This window comes from Tenrec ecaudatus, chromosome 5, assembly GCF_050624435.1.
Source record: "Tenrec ecaudatus isolate mTenEca1 chromosome 5, mTenEca1.hap1, whole genome shotgun sequence".
NCBI lineage: Eukaryota > Metazoa > Chordata > Mammalia > Afrosoricida > Tenrecidae > Tenrec > Tenrec ecaudatus.
The window spans coordinates 160,216,649-160,239,415 of NC_134534.1; the positions used below are offsets into that span (position 1 = coordinate 160,216,649).

Sequence of the window (22,767 nt, forward strand, 5' to 3'; positions counted from 1 at the left end):
CGTTCTCAGTTTCCTTTCTCAGTGCGCCTTCCCCAGGATGTGAAACCACCCCCTGGAAAGGCTCTTAGCTGATCTTCCGAGTTGCTGTGGTCAGTCTGACCCCATGAAGATCCTTCTTAAAGAACCTCATGTGCAAAGTAAACCTTACTGACTGGGTAGGCATGGTTTTGATGCTATCCATAGGATTTTTAGTGGGAAATTCACCGCAAGTGGACAGCCTATTCCTTCTTCAGAGTCTGTTCGTAGTCTGGAAGCCTGCTGAAACCTGTTCGTGTTGGGACACCCTGGTGGTAGTTGCAATACGAGTGACGCGGCCTTCAGCATCACAGCAACTCCCACAGCACGACTACCTGACAGACAAGTAGTAGAGAGATTGCTAGAAAATGAGACCGTCGGTCAGAAGGCACTCAAAACATGGCTGAGGAAGAGCTGCCTTCAGTAAAGTAGAATCAAGCATAATGGTGCAGATGAATAAAACCTTCGGGACCTTCCTTTGCTGGTGGGGCAAGACTCAAAATGATAAGAAACAGGTGCAAACATCAATTCATAATTTGAAATTGGAACTTGAAGTATGATTCTAAGAAAATTGGAAACAGTTAAACATGAAATAGACGGCAGAAAGACCGAGACTCTAGGAATTGGTGAGTTGAAATAGACTAGTATTGGCCATTTTGAATCAGTAAATCATATGGTTTACTATGCCAGGAAGGATACAAGCAAGAGGAATAATGTTACGTTCATCATAAAGAACATTGAGTTTAAAAATGTTCAAAATACTATGCTGTCTGTGATAGGATATTGTCTATTTGCCTACAAGGAAATTCAATAAGTGTAACTATTCTTCAGATTTATACACCAACCACTAAAGCTAAAACCAAAATCTCATTGCCATTGTGTAAACACCAACTTATAGTGATAGGATAGCACTGCCACTATCAATTTCCAATACTGTTATTCTTTACGAGGGTGGAAAAACCCATCTTTCTCCTAGGGAGCTACTGGTGGTTTCAAACTGTCAGTCTTGCAGTTAGCAGCCCAAACTAGAGAAATTAATATTCTACCAATGCATCAGGCTTCAAATTGATCAAACATACAATCAAGATCATTGATATCTATTGGCAATTGTAATGCAAAAGTTGGAAACAAAAATGAAGGAACAGAAGTTGATAAATTGGTCTTGGTTATAGAAGTGAAACGAGATCACATGATAGAATTTTGCAAGGCCAAGGACGTCTTCATCACAAATACCTTTTTCCAACAGCACAAAAGTTGTTGACTTCTCCAGATGGAATATACAGAAATCAAATTGACTATATAAATCAAATAGACCATGAAGAAGCTCAAAATCAGCAGCCAAAACCAAGCCAAGGGCCAACTGAGGAACAGACTATCAGTTGCTCCTATGTAAGTTCAGGTTGAAGTTGAAGAAAATTAAAACAAGTCCAAGAGCTAAAATATGACCTTGAGTATATCCTACCCAAATTTCAAGAACAGAGATTTGCTGCACTAAACACTAATGACAGAAGAACTATTGAGTTGTGGAATGACATCAAGAACATTATGCATGGAGAAAGCAAAAGTTCATTAAAAAGACAGGTACAAAGATCTAAGTGGCTAGCTGGAGAAACTCTGAAACTTGCTCTTAATTGTAGCTTACACAAATAGAAGTCAAAGAGCTGAACAGAAAATTTCAAAGGGCAGCTCAAGAAGACAGAGTAAGATATTATAATGAAGTAGGCGGAGACTTAGAAAACTGGAAAAGAAGAACACATTCAGGATATCTTAAATGGAAAGAAATCAAGAGAAAAATTCTTCCTCTGATTATAACATCGAACGGTTCTATAGACAAAACATTGAACAATGCAGGAAACATACAAAGAAGATGGAAAGAATAAACACTAACTACCAAAATAATAGTCGGCATTCAACCATTTCAAGAGCAAGAACCAGTAGTACCGCAGGAAGAAGTCCAAGCTGCACTGAAAGTATTAGCCGAAAGCAAGACTCCAGGAATTGATGGAATATCCATAGAAACATTTCAACACACTATCGAAGCACTGGAAGCACCCACCCATCTATGCTGAGAAATTTGGAAGATAGCTACTTGGCCCCCTAACTGGAAGAGATTCATATTTGTACCCATTTAAAAAAGCAGCCAACAGAATGCATAAATGATAGAACAGTATCATCAATATCACATGCAAGTAAAATGTTGCTGAATATTATCCAACATTGGTTGCAGCAACACATTGACAGTGAGCTGCCATAGGTTCAGCTGGATTCAGAAGAACAAGAGATCTCTTTGCTGAAGTCAAATGGATCTTTCCTGACAGTAGAAAATACTCAAAAGATATTTGTGCTTTAGAGATGATGCAAAGGCATTTGACTGTGTGGATCATAACAAATTATATGTAGCCTTGGTAAGAACAGAAATTCCAGAACACTTCCTGGTGTTCATGAGGAACCTGAACATGGATCAAGAGACAGTTCTGTGAACAGAACAAGGGACTATTGGATGGCTTAAAATCTAGAAAAGTGTACATCAGGGTTGCATCCTCTCACCATACCTATCCCATCTGCTGAGCAAATAATCAAATAACCTGGATTCTATGAAGAAGACTGTGTGGTCAAGATTGAAGGAAGGCTTATTAACAACCTGCATTATGCAGATGACACAACCTTGCATGCTGAAAGTGAGGAGGACTTGAAGCACTTGCTGATGAAGGTCAAAGATTGCAACTGCAGTGTGAATTACAGCTGACTGTTAAGAAGACCCAAATCCTCACAACTGGACCAAGTAGCATCATGATAAATGTAGAAAAGACTGATATTGTCAAGGATTTCATTTTGCTTAGCTCCGCAATCAACACGTGGAAGGAGTAGTCAACAGATGAAATGAAGCATTTTATTAGGTAAATCTGCTGCACAAGACCGCGTTCAAGTGTTGAGAAGCAGGATGTTACTTGGTGGATTGAGTCGCACCTGACTCAAGTCATAGTATTTTCAATCACTTTATGTGCATGTGAAAGTTGGGCATTGAATAAGGGAGACCAAAGAGAAATCAATGCATTCAAATTATGGTGTTGGTAAAGAAGAGTTCAAGTTACCCTGGACTGCCAAAAGAACAAACGGATCTGTCTTACAATAAATCCAGTCACGGATGGAGGCAAGGATGCTGAGTCTTTCTTTCACGTACTTTGTACGTGTCGTCAGGAGCGACCAGGCCCTGGAGAAGGACCTCATGCTTGGTAAAGTGGGGAGTCATGAAGAAGAGGAAGGTCCTCGACCAGATGGATTGACACAGTGACTGGGGTAATGGGCTCACACATACGAACAGTGGTAAAAATGGTGCAGGACTGGGTGGTGGCTCATTCTGTTGAGCATGGGGGCCCTAAAAGTTGGAACCTATTTGACGGCATCTAACCACCACCACCTCCGCCACCACAATATTGTTTGCTTGTAAGAAGACGTTAGGGAATGCCCACAGATTGCTACTTCGTTTGATTTGTATTTCCCATACTGGGATTGAAGTTGTTTCAGGTGTGTTTGAGGCGCCCTGCTGGCACTGCTGGGTGAACATTGGACTACTAGCCCCGAGGTCAGTGGGTCAAACCTACCAGCAGTACTGTGGGAGAAAGATGAGTCTGTCTGCTCCGTGTGATTTTACATCCTCAGAAGCCTTATATAGCAGCTGTTCTCAACCTGTGGGTCGCGACCCCTTTAGGGTCAGATGACCCTTTCACGGGTCGCCTGATTCATAACAGTAGCGTGAAGTAGCAAGGAAAATAATTTGATGGTTGGGGGGTCACCCCAACATGAAGACCTGTATATAAGGGTTGTGGCATTAGGAAGGTTGAGAACCACTGCTCTGTAGCATCACTATGAAGCTAAATCGACTCAATGACATTGGTTTGGTTTGGGTTTTTAAGGTGCACGTGGGTCATTTTTGGCCAGTTCATAAGTGCCTGGAGAATCAACTTCATAATGTGTTTTAAACGTCCACATGTGGCACTCATATTGTGACAGTTAACTGCCATTGCACTGAATCCTGCTCCTGTCCACTTACCATGTCACACAATGAAATGCTGTCCTGTCTCTGTGCTTACTCTTCGTAGGCACTTCACACGCACGCTTGACCACGCAAACAGTAACAAAGCGTGCGCTGCATTTAATACATTGGCAAGTGGATGTGCTTCTCAGTTGACCTAGTATGAGAAGCAGCTCCCTCGGTCACAACTAAAGGGACAGGAGAGCTCGACCCTGTGTCAGCCAACTCACTTTCCCCTTAATGATGCGCAGGGACTAATGTTGCTCCAGATACCATTCCCTGACTGTGTTGCTTACATTCCAGTCCTACATGGAAGACCATCTGAAGAACAAGAATCGCCTGGAGAAAGAGTGGGAGGCGCTGTGTGCCTACCAGGCAGAGCCCAACAGCTCCCTGGTGGCGCAGACGGAAGAGAACCTTCAGAAGAACCGCTGCTTGGCCGTGCTGACGTGTACGTACCACAGTCACTTCCGTTCCCAAAAGGTCGCCACTGAGTGGGTGGGCGGCACGAGGTGGGGGAGACGATTCATTATTGACAGCTGTAGGCAGCATTTTCTTATTTTTCTTGTATTTATTTTTAATTAATTTAAAATACATATTCATTATTAACAGTTTCACTGGCATACAAGTCACATATCATCCATTGCACTAGTTCAGTCACATTCATAAGAGCTGTGTACCCATCACCACTATCCGTTCCAGCACCATTTTTCTTCCTTGTACTCATTGTCAGCTCTCCATTTCCCACCAACCTCCCCTGACGTGCCCTTTTGAACGGTTAATCCACTTGTTATCTCTATACGTTTATCTATCTTGGGTTTCATACACCAAAAATGGACAAAATGAAAACAAAACACAGATCAAAGACCCAAAACAACACAATGAAACCTCAATCAAAAACAAAGCAGAAAATTTAAAAAACAAAACGGGGGCCATTGAACTTTGGATCACGTGGGAAATCAAATGACAAGATGTGACAAGATGTGACACTTTGACCTAACTTCAACTGCTGTAATCCACCGTACACTGTACTATCTGAGAACAAGGCCTTTCCCCTCCCTGGTCTCTAGGCAGTGGGGATTTCAGCAGGAGTTTCAGCAGGAGGAACCTTGGAATGGGTTTCGGGATTCAGTGCCATCCAGAGGCTTCTGCAAAACAGGTGTTCAGAATCTAAGCTCTTCTCCGATTCCCTCCTTTGGGTTTGGTTCTTGTTAATTGACAGCTCTTGGATCAATGGGCTGGTGTGCTTCTTCTGTGAGAACTTAGTAGGCACCTACCTCTCTTAGATGGCTGCTTATTTTAAGACAAGCCTTTTAGACCCCAGACACTATTCTTTCTGATAGCCAGGCACCATTTGCTTTCTTCACCACACTTTGATGTAGCGCCTGTATCTTTAGTTTGCACCCTTGAGAGCACAACAAAGGCACAAGCAATCCCAATGCAGCATTGCAAAAGCGCCTAAGACCAATGTCTCCCCTAACTGTGAGGGTCATTTTGTCCCAACTTTGCCTCCTGGGAGCCAGTTCTGGGCATTGATCTGCTTGTTGTCCTCCCAAAAAGGCCCTGGCCCCAGACCACTGCCACTCTATCTTCTGTCCCTCAAGCAGTGGAAAGCTGATCAACATTTATGGTCAAATCATTATAAACATTAGAATTCTGTTTTTCTCTAGGAGCCAACACGGGAAGTCAAAGACATTTGTAAAATTCAAAACCCACTTCTCAGTAGAAAGTTGTTGTTTCCCCGTACAGTTTAGTCGGTTTACAGAGCAGGCCCTCTGTTCCTATTTTGTTGCTCTTAAAAAGCCCTAGCAAGAGGAGCTGTTCGGAGTCACAGGTTTTCTATCAGGTGAAAGTAAATCAGCAGGTAAGTGGACTCGGAGTCGGAGAGCACTGATCGATGGGAGGATTCAGAGGCAAATAACCTGCGGTCAGCACTCTCAAAGGCTGACTGTTTAAAGGAAAGACTGAACCAGGTCTTCAATTCTTCGCTGATTGGGGGGTAAATTTGCTCATTCACTGAACATGCATGCCCTGGTTGGGACAGATAGTTCACTGGCTCAGCCCCTATGCAAATGACTGGAGGTTCAAGTCCACAGAGGCACCTTGGAAGGAAGCCCTGGCGATCTACTTCTGGAAAATCTCCCGAAAACCCTACAGAGAGCATAGTTCTCTGACACACGCTGGGTCGCAAGGACCCACAATCAACTTGTTCGCAAATGAAGGCACTTAATTGAATACCTTCCAGGGACTGGATTGTGTATTTGGGTTTCCAAGCCTTTTGTTTAAAACCAAACCAACCCCAAACACAACACACAACCATGGAGTCGATCCCAACTCCTGGGGGCCGGCAGAGTAGGACTTTCCAAGGTTACAATCTCGATGAGGCTGGGGGGGCCAGATTTCCTGAGGAGTGGCTGGTGGTTCGAACCAGTGACCTTTCGATTACCAGCTTAACACTTAACCACTGTGTCACCGGGGCGCCTTTTAGGTGTTTTCGATGTTGGAGAACGTGTCCGTTTCAGTGTGATAGCCAGCCTTTTCTTCCGCGTCCTCCGCCTCCCTTCCCTCCAATGATAACCCTCAAACATGAAAGAAACATGACCGTGGTGTATCCATTCTGTACCCCTGGAGTCCTCAGTGGCACCTTGGATTCTGTCTGTGTCATGCTAAGCCAGATGACTCAGCTTCCAGGAGCTCAGTTGGGTAACATAGCCAGAAGCAGGTGGCCATTTCTCTGTGACAGCTGATTGCTGGTGCTTCCAGCCACCCAAGAGCCAGGACCCTGCGAAGGCTTTGAGATGCCCCTCTTTGAGCAGCACACCCTGGGCCTGACTGTTGGAGCCAAAGGGAAGGGCTAGTGGAAGGAAATCCTGTCTTTATTTGCCTCAGACATTGGGCATCAGAAAGCGGTTGTCTATCGTGTGCTGCCTTCTCTTCCCAAAGAAACCAAGCCAAACCAATTGCTCACAGAATTGCTTCCGACTCGGGGTGACTCTGGGTGCTACACACTTGCACTGGGCTCCAAGGGGTTTTGGGGGGCTGATTTTTCAAAAGCAGATGGCCCAGCCTTTCTTCAGAAGTGCCTCTAGGAAGATTTGAACTTTGCCCTTTGGGTCAGCAGCTGTGTGCCTTCACCATTGGTGCCGCTCTGGGACTCTCTCCCCTTTTCCCAGTGTTCCTTTGTCAGCATGTATGCTTGACTGGGCAATCTTAGCTGTGGGAGGGTGTGAAGAAATAACTTTGCTGTTAGAGGCTGAAAAGCCAGTCAGAGAGGGCAGGGCAGAGGCATGGTTGGTGCAGCTCTAGACAACAAGCCTACTTTGAACATACTTGTGTCGCCTACCCCCCTCTCTGACTGACTTTCCTAACTGCTATGACGAAATCCTATCATCGCCTTTCAATCTCTGTTTCTTCTGAAACAGAGCACTTGGCCAGTGGGTGGGGAGAGTGGCATTGCTTAGACCAGTGGTTCTCAACCTTCCTAATATCGAGACCCTTTCATACAGAGCCTCAAGTTGCGGTGACCCCCCCAGCCATAAAATTATTCTCGTTCCTACTTCATCACTATCATGCTGCTACTGTTAAGAATTGGGTGACCCCTGTGAAAGGGTCGTTCGACCCCCCCAAAGGGGTCGTGACTTCCAGGTTGAGAGCCGCTGGCTTAGACTCATGCTGGTCTTCCCAAACTCTCCTCCTTAACTCCCGGCTCCATTTTACCTGGTCATCTTCCACTAGGACTTCCTCTGTCATAAAGCGACAATCCTGGAGACTATTGGCCTCCTAATCGTCCCTAGCTCTGAAAGTTTATGTTGATTTTATTAGCAGCATGTAGATTAATGTTCATGAGAGCAAATGCCAGCATAATTAGGACACCGGTCCTCACCAGCTGCCACACTTCTGTCAATGGTCTTACTCATTGCCTATCTTGGGCCAGAGGCCTGGGCACCTTCTCTGCATTTGCTTCGTTTACTGTCACTCAGCCTTTGTCTCTTGGTTTTGAAAGGTTGTAAAGGTTCACCCCTGACTTACTCTTCCTGGCCCACCGCCCATGGTCCTCCTAAGGTCCTCTGATCTCTGTCTTGACTCCATCTCTCCTCTGAACCCATTCTGCCAGCAACTACCCAATGGACCTCTATCAACCACACCAAGGAAGTAAAGGGATTTCCTGTCCAGCAAAATGTTCCCTAGTGTAAATCCACCAAGTTTACTCAACTGGATCTCCTATAGTCCCAGCATAGCTCTTTCTTTTGTAGCCAGGAGGCCACCCAGCACCACACTGCCTTCCTCTTGTGTGTCTTTGCTTTGATTCCTGTCTAAGATGACTTTCCAGCTCCTGGCCCTGGAGTGATGCCAGCCTAGGCTGGGAGACAATTCATCTGGAAAGTTGCATAGGAAACCATGCCCTTTTATAACCCAGAGGTTCTGCTGTGATCCTAATTAGCATTCAAAGGAGAAGAGAACTAATGTTTGTATGTTGGTGAACTGACACTGTGCTTGGTCTGGTATAGTATTATCTCAAGTTTAATATTAAGCAAAGAATTTAATTTGCTATTAAAGTTAAATGTTTTGCATTTTAAATAACCAGGCAATATCCCTCTCATCTGCTTTTTATATTAAGAAAAGTAATATGATGCTATTTTAGTATAGTATCTTCAAAACCAAAAAAAAAGGGTTTAATCTGGATTATAATAACATGGGGAAAATAGATGCAGGCAGAATAGCAGAAACGCATAGACAAAACTGAAGAAGATGAAAGGCAAAGGGCTCCAATACATAAAGACAAAAGGACAGATGCAGAATGTAGTCACTTCCTGTTTTTACTCATTGAAAGGTAATAGCTGCTAACGCAGAGCGATAGAAGCTTGCCACTGGATTCCAGAGCCTGGAAGGAGGGGGACTGGACGTTCCTGCAGCAGCGGTTCTGAGCTGCTGCTTGGGCTGGTGGAAAACTTTCAGAATCGGTTAACGAGGAATGTAATTAAAAGCTAAAATGGAAAATGGTTTGGTTCGTATATTTTATCACAATAAAATAAAGAAGGCCGGGCGGGAAGCAGGAAGGATTGATGCCTGGAGAGGAAAATAAACCCAGAATACATGTTATGACAAAGGAGTTTATAATTGTGACTTCATACCCCAAGACAGAGACACTGGCCGGCCCCTCCCCGGGCCTTGCCCCACCGACATGGTCAGAGAGTAAAGGACAGTTCTCAGAAGCTGGCTCCCCGTTTGCTAACTTGTGATGAAAAAAATAGCAGTTCCATTGACTTCTGGAGCATATCGTGTGTCAGGTGTCATTCTAGAGCCTCCCTGAGAAGCAACCTCTCATCCCTACCAGGAATTACTTCCATGACTGGAACAAAGAGAAAGGGGTTTTCCACCCAAAGCCATTTGTGTTCCTTGGGACACTGACCTTCAGAAACCTCAATAGGTTTTGTGAGATTGAAAATATGTCTGCACGTTTTCCATGTAAAGCACAGTGGCACCGAAACAAATCTTGAAACCTGTGTAAGGCCTGCAGTACTCAGTGTAAGCCTGGTTTTTAGATGCAGCTGAGTCACCTCTAACCCTTGGTGACCTTAAGATACACAGAAAATAATGTATTTCCAAATAAATCTTTGGTCTGAACATTGTTTTCAGACCGTGTATAGAAGAAGTCCTTCAGAGAAATACTCAGCTTCTGTCGCTTTCAGGTGACCCAAAATGATACAAATCTCTCTCTCTCTCTCTCTCTCTCTCTCTCTCTCTCTCTCTCTCTCTCTCTCTCTCTCTCTCTCTCTCTCTCTCTCTCTCTCTCTCTCTCTCACATAGGCTTTATCCCTACCTGTGAGATAACTTCCTGGCCTGGCTGCCCTTCTGTGAGGCCTGTGGCTGTTTCCCAAGAGCTAGCTCACTCTCTGCCTCTCAGTTTGAGAAAAGCTACCTGTTTATGGGTCTGAAAAGAAAATCTTCCAGAAGATTCTATGTGGCTTTGTACGTTGCCGTAGCCCAGGCAGAAACTCTTCCGAGACCGAAGGATTTGTTTTTCACTTGAGGGGTGCAAACAAGGGTTCAAAAATGATTTTTAGACCCAGAGCGATACTCATGAAGCCATCCCGAGCTCCGTGGGCAAGGGCGTGAATGGGTTGTCTGGTAACTGCCGGGCACACACACCTTCCCGGAGTGAGTCAGGTGCCTTCTAGTGCTAAAAACAGAGGGAGGGTGGATTTCTCCGATTATTGACTACACTGACCTTCCACAGTGCAGCCCCTCAGAGGCGGAGTTTGTAGTCTTTTGGCTCTCCTTGATGCTAGACCTTGCATGTTCAGCTGTCGGACTGCATATGACGCTGCAGTCTCTGGTTCTCACCATTCCATTGCTTGCGTTATTTACAGAGCTGGAGAGTTGTGAGGGGTCTCGGGGCCATGTAAAGTCTGGGTCTTCCAGGTGGAGACCTAGCAACCGGTCCGTACACTTCTGAACCCTTCTGGCTTTCCTGGTCCAGAAGAACCTCCCTTTTTCCTCAGGGTCAGAGGATAGTGTCTGTGTTTCTTCCATGTCTGGGCAGTAAACACACAGAGAGGGACACAGTTACATGATCCCACCTTGTTTGCTAAATGTCTCACAAAGTGGATTCACTTTGAGCTTGCATTCAACTAAAATGGACTTTCTATTAGGACACCTTTAAGCCAAGGATCCCTAGCCCCCTGCCTCTCCTTACACAGTTGTGTTTGCTTATGTTGATTGTTTTTTGTCTGTTTTAACAGGCGAATTGAACCCTTTAATTCATCTCTAGTAAACTGTGTCGTGTTGGGTGTGGTCTGTTATTCCAATCTGTCGAAAGGACTTGGAGTCCTGATTCAACACAGTGTAGCCCCTCCCCCAGCTTTTTGCCATCTGCACATTGGATAAACATATTTCTGTGCCTTCAAGTCATTGATAAAAACATGTTCAACAGGATAGAAACAGGGGGCGGCAATAAAGAGCACTTTCTGTGTGCTGACACAGATTCATTAATGAGTAGTCTAGACAGTTGTTCAATGAGCTAAGACTTGACCTGACAGTTCTGTCTGGAGGTCTCCATGGTTCAGGGTTGGCCAGGAGCCCCTAATAAGATGGGGAGATGTTCATCAAGCACCCCATATTAGCTATCATACTAAATGCATTCTGCCCAATATTGTACGTCAAGCTTCATGTCAAACCCTATGCAATTCATATTATCATCTCTGCTTTTCAGGTAAAAGAAACTTAAAGAAATTTAAATAGTTTGCCCCAAGAGATACTGCCTCCACACCCCAACCCTGTGTACTATGAAAGTGTCTACAACATTCAAACAAATTGAAATATTAGTTTGATGTCACCTCTGTTTCCACCACCTGGATCCAAACACGACTACTCAAGCTTTTGCCACATTTATACCCTAAGTCCCACAGGAGCTGTATTTTTTTTTGGTGGCCAAGTTACTTGATAGTAAGTTTCCTATTTCCTAAATATATGATGTTCTAGAAAACTCAACAACTCTGCTATTGTATCAATGCCAACTCACAGTGACCCGGTCGGACAAGGTGGAACTGCCCCTGTGGGTTTCCATGACCAAAACAGTTTATGGGAATAGAAAGCCTTGTCTTTCTCCCACAGAGCGGCTGGTGGTTTCAAACTGCTGACCTTGCAGACTGCAGCCCAACGAGTAACTCGCTACACTACCAAGACTCCTTTATATAAAACTACCATCCCATAATTATAGCTATGAGAATCAACAAGTGTTGAATATCCTCTAATATCTACTTTATAATCGAGCCCCTAAGATAGTCTCATTAGGCTTTACAACTCTGGGAGGTGGCAGAATATCATCAAGTTTCATCATTGCTTTTTGGCTGTTAGGTCTCTTTACTCTTTATTTTTAAAGTATCCCCCAACTTTTAAACAAAGTTTTTTTCTGACACAACTTGTTCTTAAAAAGCCATTCTCAGCCGATACCAAGGGCTCAAGTAGAAAGAAAAATGTTTTGAAAATGACGATGGCAACATATGTACAAATGTGCTTGACACCATGATTGGATGTATGGATTGTGATAAGAGCTGTATGAGCCCCCAACAAAGAGATTAAAGAAAAGCCATTCTCTCTAGACACAATCCTGTTTTCTAATAATGTGCTGTGTTATCAAATAAAACAGACCTTCACACACACACACACACACGGCCATTCTCCTCCTAGTGATCACCGTTCAATCACACACTGCCTGTGGAGAGATCTATTTGATAATGTGACCAGATCCATGAGAGCGGAATCCTACAGGAATCAGACTGGCCACACTGCTACAACCTCACGTGCAATTGGAAAAACCTGCTACAGAATTCCTGTGGGCCTGGTGGCCAGACACTTTGCAGTAACTTGTTTTCTCTGACCTTCTCTTACCATCTGTGCATTTCCCTGGGGGCTCAGCTCCACACTAACGGTCTTTCTCCTTTGGAAAAGCAGTCTCTTCCATACAGATGACCAAAGCAAAGGAGTGGGCGAGTCCTTGTGCTCTTTGCCATCACTTGGACCTATCCCGCCTGCACCAATAGGGGCTCTGTATCCGAGAGGGTCTTGTCATTTCTCTAAGCACAACTAAAGCGCCTCATCCGATATGCCCTGGCTTCTTCTGCACCATCCGCCCATCCTGGGAATCAGCCTTCCAGAAGCTTTTGTATTTGTCCTTAATTGTGTGTCCCCCAGGCATGTTCCACAGTCTGCACATGTCCTTTGAGACTTTGAAGCACACTGGTTTCTCTGCATGCCCATTTCTCCCTTTCGTACCAGAGATTATCCATCCCTGTATTGTCAGGCCCCTGCTTTTTAGGGTGTCTTGGCTCTCTTTGGGTGGGCTTCCTCCTAGAGAATCTGGAGCTGAATTCTTCTTATCTGTTTCTGTATTCAATGCCCCACATTCTGTTTAAGATGATTCTGCCAGTTTTCTTCCGAGGCGATTGTCCCTCTGGTGATTGTTTGCATATTAATTCAGGCTTATCGCAAAACTAATTTCTTGCTTCAGCTTCCAAGGTGTAAAGCTTTTTAGAAGAGTAAGTCAGAACTTATCAACTGCGCTGCGGACTTCTTCCCCCACTTTTCTCTTTATTTTTCTTCTGCCCCCTCTTGCCTTTTCAGGTTCTTCATTTTGATTTTGCCGCTAGAGTGGTCGTACCTTTTGACAGGATGGGGCTTCCAAAGACCTCCGGGTTAGTGTGGACTCCCAGCCCCACAGTGGGCTTTTCCTGTCGGAGTCGGGGAAACGTGAGACACATACGCGGTCTAAGGCAGGCAGTGGACTTCTGGGCTCTCAGAGCCAGCGTGTGCTGTTTGTTGCGAGGTTGGCTGAGTGGGGCTAGAGTGATGTCCCTGGTGGATGTCGCAGCCCAGCTCCTGGAATTTGTGGAAATTATACTTACTTCGGTGAAAGATCACAGAGGTCACAGAGGTCACAGATGGACTGAACGTTGCTAATCAACTGACCTTAAATTAGGGAGCCTATCCTAGATTCAGGGTGCCCTGGTGACACAGTGGTTAAAGTGCGAGGCTGTTAACCAGAGGTTGGTAGTTCAACCCCACCAGCTGCCCCACAAGAGGAAAATGTAGCACTGTGGTTCTGTGTAGATCTGCAGTCTCAGAAACCCTGTGTAGTTAGTTACATTCTGCCCTATAGGTCTGCTGTGCTTCCGTTTTGACTGAGTGGCAGTGAGTTCGTGTACTATCTGAGGGTACCCAGGTTGGCTGACTGGCATCATCAGGTCCTCACCCAATGGGAGAGGGAGGCTGGTGCGAAGAGCAGAGCCGCGCAGTGGGAGAATGAAGCAACACCCTGGTGCTGGCTTTGAAGAAAAGGAAGCAGTCCTGAGCTAAGAAATGCAGGCAGCCTCTAGAGCAGTGGTTCTCCTCCTTCCTCATGCCACAACCCTTTCATACAGTGCCTCAGGTGGTGGGGACCCGCAAGCATAAAGCTGTTCTTGTTGCTACTTCATCCGTGTCATTTTGCTACTGTTATGAATTGGGCAACCCCTGTGAAAGGGTCATTCGACCCCACCAAAGAGGTCTCGATCCACAGATTGATAATCACTGCTCTAGAAGCTGGGAATGGGACCTCAGGCAAGTTCAGTCGTGGCTGATAAAGCTAGGTGAATGCTAACCAGAACAGGAGATGCTAGCCAATCACAGCCCCAGAATGGGAGGCTTGGAAGCAGTGCAGTGAGCCCTGGGAGCAGCATGCTGCATGAGATGGAGTAGGTAATTGGTAGGACTGGGGAGCGCGACGTCATTCAGAGTCTCATGGTTGGACACCAGCTTTGTGTGCGGCCATGGTGTTTTCAACTCAACCAGTCGAGAGTCTTTCCTGGCTTGCTGACCAGGCTTTGGCCAGTCGCTGTTTCCATTCTGGAGAGCATTCCAGTTCCCGTTCATGACTGGAAAGGACAAGGACATGGGTTATCTCCTAGAACTTCTGGGAGGAACCAAAGCTTTGACCTACAGAACTGTAAGGTGATAAGTTTTGTTTGTTTTAAGCCACCATGCTGTGGTAATTTGTTTCAGAGTAATAGAACACTGTTTTAGTCCACGTATTTTAGAGAAACAAATCCACAGAAACTCATGTATAAGAGAGAGTTTTATATAAAGGTTAAGTGCACATCAAGAAAACATCCCAATCCAGGCTGCCCAAGCCCACAAGTTCAACATTAACCCATATGTCTCACACCAATCCACAAAGTCCTCCTCCATCTCACAAAACACACACTATGATGCCGACTGCAGGAGGAAAGCTTAATCAGTGTTGTAAGCATCTCAGCGTTGGCAGGGGTCTCCACACGGCTGCTCCAACACCCAGGGCTGCATCAGGGTATGTCCATGTGGCTTCTCCTCAGAGATGTCTTACAGGAAGTGAGCCTTGCCAGCTGAATCAGGGAACTGGCTAAGGCAACTGCACCCTGGTCTGACCATCACAAAGCAAGAGACCGAGAATTAGAAAGATGAGGCTCACTGAGCCGTTTATCCCTCTGCCTTCAATTAACCGCCTATGTGTTGATCGGCCAGGTTGGCACAATAAACTAAGTACCTCAGACAGTAAGATAGGGGAGGCAGTGCATGCTGGAAGATGGTGGGAAGGAGGTACTCATTTGACCTTGTGAGAAAGCCTGGTAGCCTGCTCAGAATTCGCTTCTGAACATGGCTTTGTTGTTCTCTACACATTATCAGTGCTACAGTAGCTCCCAGAAAGAAGATACTGTTGTTTGTTGCCATGTGAAAAATGGGGCTAGAAGCTCAGCTGCTGGTGCTTGTGATGGCAACGGAGAAAAAGGGGAGCAGTCCCTAACAAAAGGGTTTCTTACTTGAGGCCACAGCTCTGGACGTTACTTCAGACCTGCACTGATAGCCTGTTTATGGGCAATTAAAGTGGCAATTCCACTTTCTCGATGATACTTTCTCCATCTGATGGGACTCAGCATGATTATATGCTGAAGTAGTAGTTGAGAGTTTGGGGATTTAGGAAGCTTCTGGGCCAGGTTGCTTTGAATGTAAATTGTATAGTGACTATAAGAAGTCCTCAGCAATTGGCTTCTCTCCATCTCCTTTTATCGTGACCCACGCATTGTCACCGTGCGTCCATCTCAACTCTGCGGATTGCCACATAGCATCCACCGCCCGGGTGTAGAATGCAGCACCCCCGACTCATTCCTGTGAGCATCTTTTTCCTGTCCCATAAGATCAGCCCTTGCATTGCCATGCGCCAGTCATGAATCCAAGCCACCAAGGCTCTGTGGTCTCTTAAGACTCCGTTGCTGTTTTGTGTAAGACCAAATTATTATTTTCTGCTTTGAATTTTTGTTGAAACTCTATGTTTTCATTCATGGAAGGCATTCTGAGTGAAATTAAAAGCCATTTTATGGTAATGAAGTTGTTTTTTTTATAACATTAGTGGAAAGCGTATGTCTCAAGGGAATCAATGATTCAGGATTTGATGGAATGAGGCCAAGTTTCTTCAGATTAATGAAATTATACAGGCCCCACCAGATGATCACTTATACTAAAAGTGGGACCAGAGCTTCCCACTGAGCCACAGAGGTAGAAGCTATACACATCCCACAGTTCATGAAAGAATTGCAATGCCCAGGTCACGGAGTTACTAGTTCACGCCTTGTGCTCAAGTAATGAATAGATATGAAACCAGTAGTGAGGTTCCTTCTTGTTTCCTTCCTTCCTCTCAAGAATTCCTGGTACCTCTTTTATCATTGGTAGCTGCTGTTAAGTTACCTCCCAACTCATGACAATGGAAGATCAAAGTGCTTCCTGGTCTTGTGCTGTCCCCATAATTGGTTATGGATTGGTCTCTTGTCACCCATAGAATTGCCATTCACTGAAAGTAGATGGGTCAGGCCTTCTTCCTAGTCTGTTTTGTCTGGAAGCTCAGCTGAAACCTGCTGAGCATCGTAACAGCACGTGAGCTTCCACCGAGAGACGGCTGCTATCTGTCCGTTAGCCAGGAACTAAGCCTATATGGGAAGCAGGAATTCGACCATTGAAGCTCCACTGCCTTCCTTCTGTCTCCATCCTCCTCGTTGCTGTGTAAACGAAATGTTCTTATTGTCTGTTTGGACATTCCTCCACATCTTCCCATTGTACTTAAAATCTCTGTTAAGCTAATGACAAGCACCCTGCCAGATTTTCTGTCTTTGTTTTTCCAGACACATCCTAGTTGGCATTAAGCCTGGGGGAGGAAATAATACTAATAATCATGTTCCTAGACCCCATTTCAAAGAGCCCATACCCATGAATTCCCTTTCAATGTCATGACCTTCAATTGGAAGAGAAAACCCTTCCCTTTTCTCAGTCAGCAGAACTGGAGTCCAAGATTTTTTCTGCTGACAATGTGTGTTCTCAGTCAAATACAGAACGTTATCCATCTTTTTAAATGTGTCTAAGGTGCCCACCTACGTGGAGTTTAAGCACCTTGGAGGCAGGTACATTTCTTATCGTCTGTCTATCTTTACTTCTTTATAGCAGTCATAGGGTCTAACAGCTCCATGCACAGAGTAGAGTCATAGTAACTGTGTGCTGATTGATGGCCTCTCGGTAGAATGATGCAGATGGCATGGTTTTGCTTGGGTGCTATCTCTGTTCTTATTATGCAAAATTGTTCTTGTGTGTGTGCCACAAAATTATGGAAAGCAAGCATTGTCACACTCCTCTCCATTCATCATTTTGCCCACTACATTCGAAGATGACAGTCTTGATGTTACCTCTCTGCACTGACATGACTGTAAGATTAATACCCCAATAGTTGCTGTTTCCAAACAGCACGTGCCCATGACTCACCTCAGGGGCTGTTTGAACCTCCTGCCAGTACTGCCTCTCCTCCATCAATCTGCCTGCTACCGCTGCTCAGAAGGAATCCTTTCATTTGATGCCTCGCTGCCTGTTGGTTGGTTTCATTACATAACCCCAAGTTTTGGAACCTTTTTAGACCATCTAGGTCAGCCGTATGTTTAGGAGATGAAGAAACTAAAACCCATTTGAGGTTATATAACAGCAAACAAGTCAGTAGAGACCGAACCTCGGCCAGAACAGAATGGTTCCTTCTGGGTTCTTCCAGGCCGCAGCAGTCTGAGAACATCAGGGTGATTCCTTCCGTCCACTCTGCTCACTGAGTGTTCCTTTTCTCTGGAGATCCACAAGGGTGAGCTTTATGCGAAGTTAAGAGGTTGCTCAAAGCTTCAAAGGGTTCCCTGAGTTAGGCGTTAGGCTTCTAAAGGTTGGCCATACAAACCCACTAGAAGCTCCAGGGGGGAAAGATGAGGCAGTCTGCTCCCATCAAGATTGACAGGCTCAGAAACCATCGTGAGCAGTAGGTAGCAGTGTGTAGAAGGTAGTAACCCTGCTGTGCTCAAGGCCCTTATAGTTTACCTATGCTGCCATCCACCTACCAACCATCCTGGTCATCTACTTTAGGCTTACCACTTGAAAGACCTGAAGGAGATTCTGGTGGGACAATGTAAGACACCAGATAAACCACCAAGCCCCGTGGCCAGCAGATTTCAGGCTACCATCACTTCCCTATGAGAGCTGGTTTGGGTGTGTTTGGTGCTTGGAAGTGAAACAGGGCCCTCTTAATTTCTTAGACCCCTTAGGAGATGCGACAGTGCTTTTTAAATCTGTTTGCTTCAGTCTGCCCAAATGCAACATTACGTGATGACCCACAGAATGACCCTGAACAGAACGCTCCGACTCTTCATAAATATGTGATGGTATTATAGTGTGAGCTATGTGTTTCCAAAAGATTTAAAAGCAGGACTTTTCCCTTTAGACCATTGATTCCAAGTTAGCCAAACTGCAAAATCCAAGGGCACCGTCCCCAGACGGTGAGGACTGCCCCCAACCTGTGAACCCAGCTAGAGGAAATAGTATCCAGCTACATAGAGGAAAGAGTTCACATGAGGCCTCTCTCACTTCTGACACCAACTGCAAGTTCAGGGGTTTCCCAAATAATCCATTTCAATAATTTTCTATTATTCTTGCGGGTATGCTTATTATAGGGGAAGGTGGTAGAAAATCGGCCAAAGGGAAAGAGGGGATACCAGGGAAGATACTGGGATGGTGCTGAACATACAGCATTCATTAAGGGATGCATTCTTCTTCTGGGATTAATGTGTGACAATATGCATAAAGCAGTGCCAACCTGGGAAAAGCATGTACACTTCATCTCCCATAGGTTTTATGGGGGCTTATTAAATAGACAGGATTGATCGGTCTGTTGTCCACAGGACTAAAACCAGTCTTCAGCCCCCACCTCTGCAGGAGGTTGGGCATCAGGTGCCCACCAAAAGTCACTGTATTAGCATAACTTGTCAGGTGTAGTCCCAGAGGCCCAACATGAATAACAAAGACACTCCCATTACTCAGGGAGTCCCTGGGGGTTCGAAGGTTTTCTCAGGAGGACTTTTCTTGGAGTGAGGTCAAGTTCTCTACTACCTACTGATTTGCAGATGAAGGAGGTTTAAAAGCACTGTGAGCTAGCTGTTCTTGTAGAGAGGGCTCACCTCTTCAGATCACACTCTTGGTTTGTCTCCTGTCTCAGATCTGCAAGGCAAATTATGTTGCGTTTCTCAGTCTTGAAACAACTGTGATGAAATGATTTGTTGCTTCACCTAAACTGTGACAATTCCAAATAAACTCATTCCTATGTTTAATCTGCCAAAATCGTTAGAGCACTGTTAAATTACCAGCTGGTGATTTGAGGACAGAAGTACTAGTGGTGGCACGGGGGACACGCATTGGCTACACATGCAAAGGTCAGCAGTGGGACTCCCCAGTCACCCCAAGGAGGAAAGATGGCAGCAGGCTGCTTCTGTAAAAATTTATAGACTTATAAATTCTTAATAGTTCTACTGTATCTGAGAGAGTCCCTTTGAGTCAGATGTGACTCAACAGTAGTGAGTTTTATTTCTGGTCTAGATTGATAACAATCTCAGGCTATGTTTGCAATATGTATATATAACTCCATCCATGGATCACATGAAATCCTAGGGACAGCAGAAAACTAAAAGAGAAGTTTGAGGGGCTGGCTCCAATCCCAACTACATGGACAACCAAAGTGGGGGAAGAGAGTGTGGAGCACATCCTGACCCACCAAGCCCTGAGGACAACATTCCTGCTCAGAGCAGCCAGTGCAGAGAGGACCATAGGGCCAGCCCTGCGGCGAGACACATCGTCCCTCACTGACTCACAGTGCTAGGGGGGGGACAAAACTGGAAACACAGTGGGGGAATTGTGCCAGATCTGACCCTACCACACCGAGACAAAACACTAAGGGTGTGCAACAGAACAGCAAGGGGAGCAGAGCAATGTAGTCCCCAGGGAATACCAAAATAGAATTTGGGGCCAGCGTATGGCACTCCATAAGACTTCACTGGAAAACACTCCTAAAGGTCAGCAAACAGATCTTGAACTATTTATAGGCTTTTTTTTGGTCGTTCTTGTTTTGTTTTCATATGTTGCTTTGTTTTGCTCTGTTTGTTTTTGTGCCTATTATTATAGCTGCATGCATATCTAGGTAAGATAGGCAGGATAAATAATCAGGAGGAGAAAACATTGGGACCTACAGTTCTGCAGGGACATGGTAGAGGGGGAGATGGGGGAAAGGAAGTGAATGTTTACAAATGCAGGGACAAGGAAACAAAAAGTGATCTAAAATCGATAGCAAGGAGGGTGTAGGAGGCCTGGTAGGACTTGATCAAGGGCAATGTAACTGAGAGGAATTACTGAAACCTAAATGAAGGTTGAGCACGATAGTGGAACAAGGGGAAAGTAAAAGGAAATGGCAATAACTAGGAGGCAAAGGGCATTTCTAGAGATCTAAATACAGGCATGCACATATTTTTACATATGAAGATGGGGAAATAGATCTATGTGCATATATTTATAGGTTTAGTATTAAGGTAGCAGATGGACATTGGGCCTCCACTCAAGTACTCCCTCAATATAAGAACACTTGGTTCTATTAAACTGGCATTCCATGGTACTCACCTTCCCAACACAATTGCTGAAGACAAAGCAGGTGCATAAACAAATGTGATGAAGAAAACTGATGGTGCCTGGCTATCAAAAGATATAGCATCTGGGGTCTTAAAGACTTAAAGATAAACAAGCAGCCATCTAGGTGAGAAGCAACAAAGCCTATATCACACCAGCCTGTGTGATCTCTAGGTGTTGATAGGATCAGGTATCAGGCATCAAAGAACAAAAAATCATATCATTGTGAATGAGGGGGAGTGTGGAGTGGAGACCCAAAGTCCATCTGTAGGCAATTGAACATCCCCTTCCAGAAGGGTGGTGGGGAGGAGTTGAGCCAGTCAGGGTGCAGTATAGCACCGATTAAACATAGAATTTTCCTCTAGTTTTTTAATGCTTCCTCCCCCCTACTATCAGGATCCCAATTCTACCTTACAAATGTGGCTAGACCAGACGATGTACACTGGTACAAATAAGAGCTCACAACACAGGAAATCCAGGACAGTAAGCCCCTCAGGGCCAATAATGAGAGTGGCGATACCAGGAAGGGAAGAGGAAGGGGAAGGTGGGAGGAAAGGGGAGAACCTATCACAATGTTCTACATATAACCTCCTCCCTGGGGAACGGACAAGTGGGTGAAGGGAGACATCGGTCAGTGTAAGACATGAAAGAATAATAATTTATAAATTATCAAGGGTTCATGAGGGAAGGAGGGGGAAATGAGCTGATACCAAGGGCTCAAGTACAAAATGTTTGAGAATGATGTTGGCAACAAATGTACAAATGTGCTTGACACAATGGATGGATGGATGGATTGTGATAAGTGTTGTACAAGCCCCAATGAAATGATTTTTTAAAAACATAGAGATCAGAAAACATGAAGTAGAATTATATCAGCAGGTAAATTGTTTTAATATCCTCTCAATAATGCATCATGAAAGATTTATATAATTTGAACATATTTGTAAAGGTTGTGATGTTTAATAATTTTTAATTACTAAAGGTGTAGGAGTTTACATAAAATCATTTATCTCTTTTTGAGTCCTTGAAGTAAATTTCTATTTGGAATTTTTATGGGGTAAAAAAAAGAAAGAAATCCCAGGGAAGGGACTTGTAGCCACTTGTATCATTTCCCATCTACCAATCATGTAGAAGATACCCTGGGTGTGGCCCAACCTTGTGTTGACCATCAGTCCTCCTTAAAGACTCAATTCTTGACATTCAAGAAGCCAAGTGCCAGACTCACTCTACATTTCCATTAGCACCATCCTCAAAGTAAAATAAAAAGATACCGTCTTGTCCAGCTTCAATGATTCCATCCAAATCTTACCAGGCAATTGAGACAGCTGGAGAGCCCCAAAAGAACATTTGGCAGTCCACTTGGATGAAGAAATTCCCTTGTCAAGTACCAATGTTAACCAGCGACTTGTAAAGCTTCCCTAATTTAATTTTATTTAAATAATATTAATAGCATAACCAGACAACATTTAAAAATGCTAACCTTTGGGATGCCTGTTGCAGGATCATATCACAAAGAAACCCTTCATGTACTTAATTCATATGTGCTTATGTGGAACATGAGAAAGTCCAAGATTCTGGCAAGTATTCGAGTGAATCATTTTATGATAAAGTTTCAATGTCCCCCAAACACTATGGTTTGGCTCTCTTCAAGGGTCCTTTACGCTAAGAATAATCGAGAAGAACTTCTGGAACTCATGTCAGTGAGTTTTTTGAGTTGGCCATGTGATGTACTGTGAATCACTCACTCACACTTAATTCACTCACCGGCTCGATCACTGTCATTGCGTCAATTCCAACCCACAGCAACCCTATAAGACAGGGTAAAACTCCCCCTGGGGTTTCTGAGACTTTAACTCTCTACAGGAGTAGAAAGCCTCATCTTTCTCCTACGGACAGACTGGTGGTTTGGAACTGCTGATCTTGCTGAGGCCACTACTCCACCAGGGCTCCTAGTCGCAAGTAAGCTGTGCCACTTCAAAGGAATGTTATTGAGCAAGGTGTTTGCCTATGTGTCATCTAGAGCTTGTTCTGGCATTTATGCCCATGGGTAACTCACTGTGCCACCAGAGCTGCTTGCCAGGGACTACCATGTAGGACATAACTCTGTAAGTTAGAAACTTCCTTCCGTTCTCAAATTTGGGATGAGAAATCTGACAGCTTTAAAACACTGGATAATTTATCTAAATATC

At 44.7% G+C, this 22,767-nt stretch overlaps 1 protein-coding gene across 1 annotated transcript in view; it reads left to right on the plus strand.

Annotated features, from left to right (window-relative positions):
• PTPRN2 (protein tyrosine phosphatase receptor type N2) overlaps positions 1–22,767 on the plus strand; it is a 1,071,863-nt gene that overhangs the window by 970,049 nt on the left and 79,047 nt on the right. Inside the window, exon 15 of the mRNA XM_075550901.1 lies at positions 4,352–4,499. Within this exon, the coding sequence (XP_075407016.1) occupies positions 4,352–4,499 (148 nt within the window). The remainder of the gene's footprint in view (positions 1–4,351; positions 4,500–22,767) is intronic.